General features: G+C 32.3%; 1 protein-coding gene across 1 annotated transcript; it reads right to left on the bottom strand.

Annotated features, from left to right (window-relative positions):
• Positions 1–1,913: 1,913 nt before the first annotated feature.
• Positions 1,914–3,282, bottom strand: LOC131161429 (uncharacterized). The gene is made up of 3 exons (XM_058117179.1): positions 2,808–3,282; positions 2,529–2,588; positions 1,914–2,367 (listed from the first exon to the last, which is right to left on the bottom strand). The coding sequence occupies exons 1-3, from the start codon at positions 3,105–3,107 to the stop codon at positions 2,116–2,118; spliced, it is 612 nt and encodes a 203-aa protein (XP_057973162.1). The 5' UTR covers positions 3,108–3,282; the 3' UTR covers positions 1,914–2,115.
• Positions 3,283–8,639: the final 5,357 nt, after the last annotated feature.

Below are 8,639 nucleotides of genomic sequence, written 5' to 3'. Positions count from 1 at the left end.
TTGTGAGTTGTTCGCTGCTTGACTCAAGTTGACTCCTACTCAACTTACTAGATTCATGAGCTAACCTATTTATTAGATTGTTTACTAGCTTGTTTGTAGCTCAAACTAATTCAATATTAAAGTACTCATTAATCTCATTAAAATATTTAATTCTAATTTTAAAATGTATTTTCCCTAATTATATTTATTAATTATTAATTAACTTAATTAATTTAGTAGCCCAATTTATTTTTTAGTTTGAAACAAATTTTAGTCAAGTTGAATTTGAGCTTGAACTTGGGTTTTCAAATTACACCCGAGTTTGGCTTATTTATTAATGTGAAATGAGTTTGTCAAACTCGAGTTATATATGTGCTAAACCAACTTAACTCAAACCAAACTTTAACCTTAATTTGAGTTCAAAACTAATTGACCAAAACTTGGCTTGATTTGTTTGTAGTCCTAAAAGCGAGAGATTTGTGGGGCTTTATTAGGCAAAATGCCAAAGGGACTCTTACTAATTTTATATTAGGAATTTTTTGTCCTTTTTCTTTGTCCCCACCAAGCCAGCTATTGACTTTATAATTAAATACAGATTATGAAATTTGAGCTAAGAAAATATTAGAATCCAAAAATCTCTATTTTTACGCTTCATCAAAGTCTAATTCAACCTTATTGAATAAGTCCATAAATAAGATTAATTCAAACATATTAAATGAATCTAACCGAACTTATAACCAAGCCACTCATGAGTTGAAATGAAATTGAGTTTGTTTGTATTTGAATTTGGTTCGTTTATTAAACGAGACTCGATAATCGCTCATTTATGTAATTAACGAGCCTGAACAATCTCTATCTATTAAGCTTTCAAACCACTTGGGACCAATTTGTTCATTTGCAACCCTACTTTTTCCATGAGCAGTGTTATGAGACCTAACCTAGTCTAACATAGTAACCTAGTCAAACTTAGTAAGACCTAGATTAAACCAAGTTGATTTGCCTGACCCAAGTTGAGTTGGGTGATTCAAACAAAATGTATACTTTTGCAAATTTTCGTATTTCCCTTGTAAATATTTACCAATTGGTTTTTATTCCAAATTATAATTTTTTTAATTTATTAATTTTTAGTTGAAATTTTAAGACATTTTTCTCAAATTTGTTACTTGTAATTTTACAAGTATTCTTTAAATGTAAAATTTCTCCACTAGCCTACAATTGATTTATTTTATCTCTTGGATTATTTTTTGCCTTCATAATACATAAAAGTTAGATTGAGTTAACCTTAACCTTTTTAAATTTATTTTTATAATATTTAAAATTTTAATTGGATTATTATGACTTGTTGGTTGGATGGATAAGCCTATCCCTCTCATAGATTGATGGCTATTCTAGGACAAGAAGGTTTCATGGGAATCTTATTCTCATCATAATCTTATTTTATTATATTACAGGTATATTACAGGTATTTTTTTTCACCAATCATTAATGCTTTATTACATGTTATGGTTATATTTACAATAATAAATTGTTCCAATAACATAATATAAATTAAAATAATAATAATAATAATATTACCATATAATAATAATATAACACAATAGCTGAAAATTTAAAATTATTTCGTTCACATTATTTTAGTTTATTGGATTATTATATGTTGAATTTTTTTATTTATGGTGTGTTGAAAATTTTAAGACTTTAGATCTATTTATTCTTTATTTTATAAGGTGTAATAAAAATTAACGATAGTAATAAATATTTATAATTTTCTTGTAGAACCCTCTACAAGATTAATTTTTTTTAATTAAAACAAAAACAGGAACTGCATTATATATATATATATATATATATATATATATATATATATATAAGAGAGAGAGAATTTCACTATTGCATTGCTAAATCATATATATATATATATATATATATATATATATATAAAGAGAGAGAGAATTTCATTATTCCTGTCAACAATTAGACCTCTAGTTTACAAAAATAAAACTATACGCCCGACCTTAAACTAAACAAAACTTCATAGTTACAAAAAACAAAAGGAAAAAAAAAAAAACAGAGAAAACAATCAACACTAAGGAGACCAAAAATTTAGGTTGTCAGCAGAATCAGACGCTCATATCTTCATGCGCGGCGGTTTTTCGACCTCATCCTCAGGAAGTCAATCCTTCTTCTTCTAGCTTGGGCGGCAAGAGCCCTCCTGATAGCCCAGTGGCCGTAATTGGCGCCGGCGGCAGGCCTCTCCTCCACGACGCCGCCCAGACCATCGCATAACGGGTTTTCACCGCTCTCCTCCGCCATTATCAAGGGAGCGTGGTGATTCAGAACAGTGGGGAGTTTCACGCTGGGTTGACCGCGCTTCAATTTCTTAAGGCCCTGTGAAAAAAAAAAAAGGGAAATTAACGAGAAAAACAGAGACCCCAAAACAGAGAGGCAGAAACCTACCCCACTTCATAAAAGTTATATAAAGAAAAACAGAGGTGATTGAATATTGATTTCTGAGGACAAAAAATTGGGGGAAATATAAAATTGAATACCTGTTCTTTTCCTTTTCGTTCCGGAACGAAGCCGCTCATCTGGCTCACATTATCTGCCTTCTGTTCCACAAGAAATATTAAGAGGAAAATCAATAACTCATGTGACACAAGGGTGACAGAGTCTCCGTTCTGGGTCAATTTTACTATTTTTATTATTTACTTATTTATTTATTTATTTTTATGAAATAAAGAAATCACTTAAAAGGGGCCTTATTCATTCGATAAAACAGGGATATGCTCTCTAATGATCAAGAAGAAAAAACCAAGAAATTGACATACCCTTTTGAGCGAGATTCTTATCTTGGAGTGACTAGGATGGTGTTCAGACTCTTTGGGGGGCAACAAGAGCGGCGTATCAGGGCTGGTACGGGTGGACTCGGCGGCCGTCGACGCAGACGATGAAGTATTGGTTCCAGCACGCAAGGCCGATCGCGGCTTTTTGCCGCCCCACGAGAAGGGTACGGCGTCGTCAGATTCCAAGATTAGGCGAGGGAGTTCCCGCAGTATGCCGGCGGCCTCCTTCTCGCTGTCGTCGAAGAATTGGGAATGATCGCAACAGGGCGAGCGTGTCTGCCCCATTCTCCCGATGAGCCCGGGCTGCGGTGGAGAGAGACGGTGAAGCCTGAAGAGTTATAGTACGCTCAGTGCGTTAACCCTTTCCCGCAGCGGTAGGGACCTACAGCCCAAGATTTGCCCAAGGGGTTCCGATTGGATTTTTTTTAACCCCTTCTTGACAAACTGGGATTGGAGAATGAATTTAGATTTGTGTTAGTTTACATAAAATATAATCTCAAATTATTTTATATTTCTTTTAAACTTACATAAATTTATTTTGAAATTTAAAATTTATAATTATCAGATAAAATTTAATTTTATTCTTATTCTTATGCTTCTTTTTTTGTCTTTTGTCAATCCAATTTAACAAACTTTTAATTGATAATTTATTCAAATTCAGCTAATTTATTGGCAATCCTTGAAACTCAAATTATCTAGGAGTAGAGATCAAATTTTATTATATTATTTTTAAAATTTTATTATATTTTTAATATTATATAAGTGATATATAATATATCTCTCACATGTATTAATGTTATTAACATTTTTATAAATTCTACATACTTTGCTATTATTTTGTAATTGAATGAATTGAGTTGAGTACCAGTATTAAAAGCTCACATTTTGAGTTTAATTTTCAGGTCAAGTTTAAGTTAGTATATATTATGTTAACTCAGTCTAGCTTGAATACAACCCTAACTAAGATAGAAAAAATAAAAATGATAAAATCAACTTGACTTGATGGGGATAAGAGCGACTCCAAGTGGATGGAAGCCAAATGCATCATTAAGGGATTTTTTTTTTTAAAAAGAGGGCGACACCTTCATTTATTTATTAATATACCCTCACTTATGGCGAAGGAATACCGTGATTACAAGATAAAACAAAAGAGAGAGTACAGAGAATGTAACGACCTGCTCTTTTTTTTCACATATTTTTTTTTTATATATAAATAAATTATCATCACATCATATATCCCAGCTCAGCAGGTCACAATCCACCTGGGCCCGTGGGCACCAGGGATATAACAAAACATACAGCAGAAGCCTACGCAGCAGAAAGTATAAAATCATATACATCTCATCATAATGTGCATAACACATACCAGAGTCACTACAATTACTATCTCACAGTATATACATCTCAAAAATGAAATCTAGGGACAATCCCCCACAAAACCTAACTGTCCCTACCAAAAACTTATCCTTCCAAAGAGGGCAAACAACTGATCTAGATCAGCGGGGCTTTTCCCGCTCTCCTATCAGGGGCTCCTGAAAAATGTATAAGATTTAGGAGTGAGACACCTCTCAGTAAGGGAAATAAACTAATACCAGTGTGTGGCAACATGAGTATTTTGTGTTCTACATATACCATACATAACATAATCAATACTGTTTATCAAATATGGAAAAATATATGCATATCAACACATAGCAGAATATACTGCATTTTCATAAACATATCTCATCTCATACACTAATAATAACATAAAACAATCCTGGTAGGTTAGCTGGCTGTTGTCATGTATTACCCCCACATGACTGGGTTGTGTGGCCCGAAGGCGGGACCTGACAATGATTGGCCGACCACTGTCAAGTCAAACAGTAGTCTGTAGGTCCAATGGGTCTACCCAGACTGGTCCGTACACCAAGGGCGATAACAGCACACTTCTTGAAAATAACCACATCGACCATCCAATCTCACACCACTCCGTACAGCGGCGTTAACACAGATATCATGATCACGAGGACCATGGACACATAGCAACGGTACTGTGCAAGTGCTAGCCTAGACCAAGCCAACCAAGTTCTGATATCATATACATATACTAAAACCGTGATACATAAATATCTCATATCATTTAGTTTCACATCAATTATATCATTTCACATATATACGTGTATCATGAAAATCATCGGCCCGTACGCCGGTATTACACATTTTAACATAGCACGGCCCCTACGCCGGCAAATCACATAGCACAGCCCGTACGCTGGCAAACCACATAGCACGGCCCGTACACCGGCAAATCACATAGCACAGGCCGTATGCTGGCAAATCACATAGCACGGCCCATACGCCGGCAAATCTCATCCATATAGCACGGCCCATACGCCGGCAAATCACATATACATATAAAAATATCTTGGCCCGTACGCCGGTTTTCTATCATAGAAATTCATATCGTCCTCATTCCAAAAAAAAAACAGTATTTCACAACATTTTTATACTTATGCCACACTAAACAAATTTTCTACGTATTCAACATATCATCATTTAAATAGTATTTTCCAAATATAAATCATATATATAAATATACTTATTTTTCCTGAAATCAGATGCTATATATACATACATACATTTTCTCAAAACAAAACTAGCTTAGTTTATCCCCTTACCTGATTCCTGAAAAGCCCCTAAGAAAATCTTCCCCGTACCCACAAGGTTCTCAACTCAATACCCTGAAAATGAAAACTCACAGAATTAAAGTTTAGTATTTTCGTACGTACAATATTTTCTATAACTACCATTAAGTCAAATTCGACTTAAAAAGTCTTATCTCAACTTAGGGATGATTCCCAACGTTCCCAATCAATACCCTGGAACTGAAAATTTCCAGTATTAAAGTTCAGTATTTTTACGTGTATATTACTTTCTTCAACTGTCAAAAATCCAAATATTGAATATAAAGCCTTACCTTGGATTTAGGATGAAATCCAACTTCGTTTTCCTGACGATCCGTTCCGACAGACTTGTAGAGAACTTTGCCAGGAGCGTCGTGGTGGTTTCGGTTTGTCGATCCGGCGTAAAACTAGCCCGGAATCGAAGAGAGAGAGTCGTAGGAGAGAGAGAGAGAGAGAGAGAGAGAGAGAGAGAGAGCACTTCCAAAAAAAATATCCAAAATTTGATTTCCAAAGCTTCTTAAAGAAGCTTGTGCTAATTTAATAATATATATATATATAATAAACCTTAAATAAAGTAAAGTAAAGTAAAGTAAAGCTTCTTTAAGAAGCTTTCATACCTTTTATATATATATATATAGAAGCTTTCATACCTTTTATATATATATATATATATATATATTTGTTCCTTATCATACTGTTCATTTTACTTATTAATTTAATTATTTTATTTTATTTTATTATTTTATTATTATTATTATATTTTTTTTCCAGTTACTACAGAGAAACCCTAAAAAAAAAAACCAACACCAGCAATCAAACCAAACTATGATAACAAAAACTAAACATAATTAAAAAAGAAGACAAAAACATAAATACAACAAAAATCAAATCAAAATACACCTAACGAAACTCTAGAATTGAGCTAACGACGAACGGAAACGAGATCTCACCTATTTATCAGAAGAATACTTTTCAGATATCGTGGTAAAAATTGTTGTTCTTTGTAGATTACATTATTTCCCATTTCTCCTTTAGCAAGAAAATTCACCGCACTATTGCCTTCCCTATATTGATGCATTATCATGACGTTCACTCCTTCTAACTCCACCACAAGCTCCTTCCAAAATTCTCAAAGATATCACAAAGTACATCTAATCATTAAGGGACTTGAATGTTTTGGATGTTAAGTTAGATTCATTTTTAAACTATTCAAAATATAATATTAATGATATCAGATTACAAGTTTGTTTAGAGATTGAAATTGGACGCGGTAGAAATATTTTGAAGAAAGATTTGACAAAACATGATAATCTCATTTGTACCTCTAAAATATAAGAATTTCATTGGCATGATTTTTTGAAGGGTTACAAGACGAATTAAGTCTACCAGATCTGAATTTTACCATACTCAATTTTTTTTGTTAAAAATTAATTCAAATTGAGTTAGAATCGAGCTTAAACCAAACTTATAAACTTGTTTATTTATGATAATAAATAAGCCGATGAAACCTTATTGAATTAAGCTACTGAGATGCTCACAAATTGTTTGTACTTTCAAAATTCCCTACAATGAGAAGCGAGTAATACTGAAAATGAGTTTAGCCACTTGTGAGCAGCTCAATAGTCAACTCGATAATGCCTTGCTTGAACTTGTTTATTAAGTTAAACAAGTCAAACTTGAACTCAAATTTCGAACTTATCAACTAAACGAGTCAAATTTGATTCGAGTCATACTTGACAAGTTAGACTTGCAAACTGACTCGTTTAGACTCGTCTTCTAGTTCATTTACTAATTCGTTAGTGGCTTGTGAACTAACTCGATATTAATCTCATTAAACATTTGATTTTAAATTTGAAATACATTTTTCTATCTTTATTAAGTATTAAATAATTTGATTAGTTTAGCAATTTGTTTAATTTATTAGTTTAAAATGAGTTTCAGTTGAGTCAAGTTTGAACTTAAACTTAAGCTTGAGCTCAAGCTTTTGAGCTACACTTGAGTTTGACTTATTAATATGAAACGAGCTTTAGTCAAGTCGAACTCAAGCCGAATTTGAGTTGTATGTATGCTAAATGAGTTGAACTTGAACAAAAAACTTCAAACTCTAGTTGAGCTCAAGCCAAACTCGAGTTGGCCACAACTTAACTTGACATGGCTGGACTTTGCTCAACTCGTTTATAGCCCTAGAAATGAGAGGTTCTTGATGTTTTGTTAAACAAGAAAAAATGAATGAAAGTCTTACTAATATTGTCTTAAGATTTTGATAGGCAAAATGTAAAAAACTTTCAACATTGCAAGTGATTGGGGTTACCCCTAAGATCAGCCCAAAGGCTCCCATTGGATTTTTTTTTAACCCCGTCTTTTTTACAATTCACCGACCCCTTTCCTAACGATAGACAAATGTCACACCTGAAATAATGTAAATATAATACGTCATGTACTAGAAATCAAATTCCACATACAACACTTTTGAGTGTTTCGGTTCTTTAAGTTGTAAACTCATCTCTTAATTAACCAGATAATAAGTATATGTTTTTTTACTAATAATTTTGATGCCAATAATGAAATTGATGTCCTCTCTTATTTTTCTTTTTCAAATGAATGGTAATACATGTATTTGTTAATTTGTAGTATGGGCGGATAATAACGTACAAATAATTTATTTTGTTGGGCATTTTATTTATAATAATAGTTCATTCTGTTGTATCACAATGTACAAACAAGATAGAAAAATTTAAATATAAAGTATGTCACAACTATTTTGTACGTTTAGCTTTAATTCTAAGAACATAAACTAAAATTTTTATGTGGAAAATTATATTTTAACATATCCAATTCCTTGCCATAGCATAAATTATTTTAGATTTATCGTATCATTAACACACCAATGTAGGTGCCACCTATTTCAAGTTGAGTCTCACAATTATTATTATTATTATTATTTTCAGTTTAATCTAATAGCATTGGTTAACATCTTGTAAAATACATCTCAATGCTAAAAACTTATGGAAGAAATAACACGGCAAGAAGACAATAACAAAGACAATAAATTCTGAAGTATCAAAAAATTTTCATAATAAAAATAATAGAAATAGAATAGGCACAATAATTTTTTTTGATAATTCATATATATAAAAAGACAGGCATACCA

The sequence above is a fragment of the Malania oleifera genome, chromosome 8, assembly GCF_029873635.1.
Source record: "Malania oleifera isolate guangnan ecotype guangnan chromosome 8, ASM2987363v1, whole genome shotgun sequence".
Lineage (NCBI taxonomy): Eukaryota > Viridiplantae > Streptophyta > Magnoliopsida > Santalales > Ximeniaceae > Malania > Malania oleifera.
Note: the sequence above shows the minus strand (reverse complement) of the source record. Positions and strands in the feature narration are given on the sequence as shown.

Excerpts from the sequence above, each read along its gene's own strand:
- LOC131161429 (XM_058117179.1), bottom strand. The coding sequence starts at position 3,107 with ATGGGGCAGACACGCTCGCCCTGTTGCGATCATTCCCAATTCTTCGAC. Across the intron at positions 2,589-2,807 it reads TAAGAATCTCGCTCAAAAGG|AAGGCAGATAATGTGAGCCA; the intron begins GTATGTCAATTT and ends CTTGTGGAACAG. Across the intron at positions 2,368-2,528 it reads AACGAAAAGGAAAAGAACAG|GGCCTTAAGAAATTGAAGCG; the intron begins GTATTCAATTTT and ends TTTTTTTCACAG.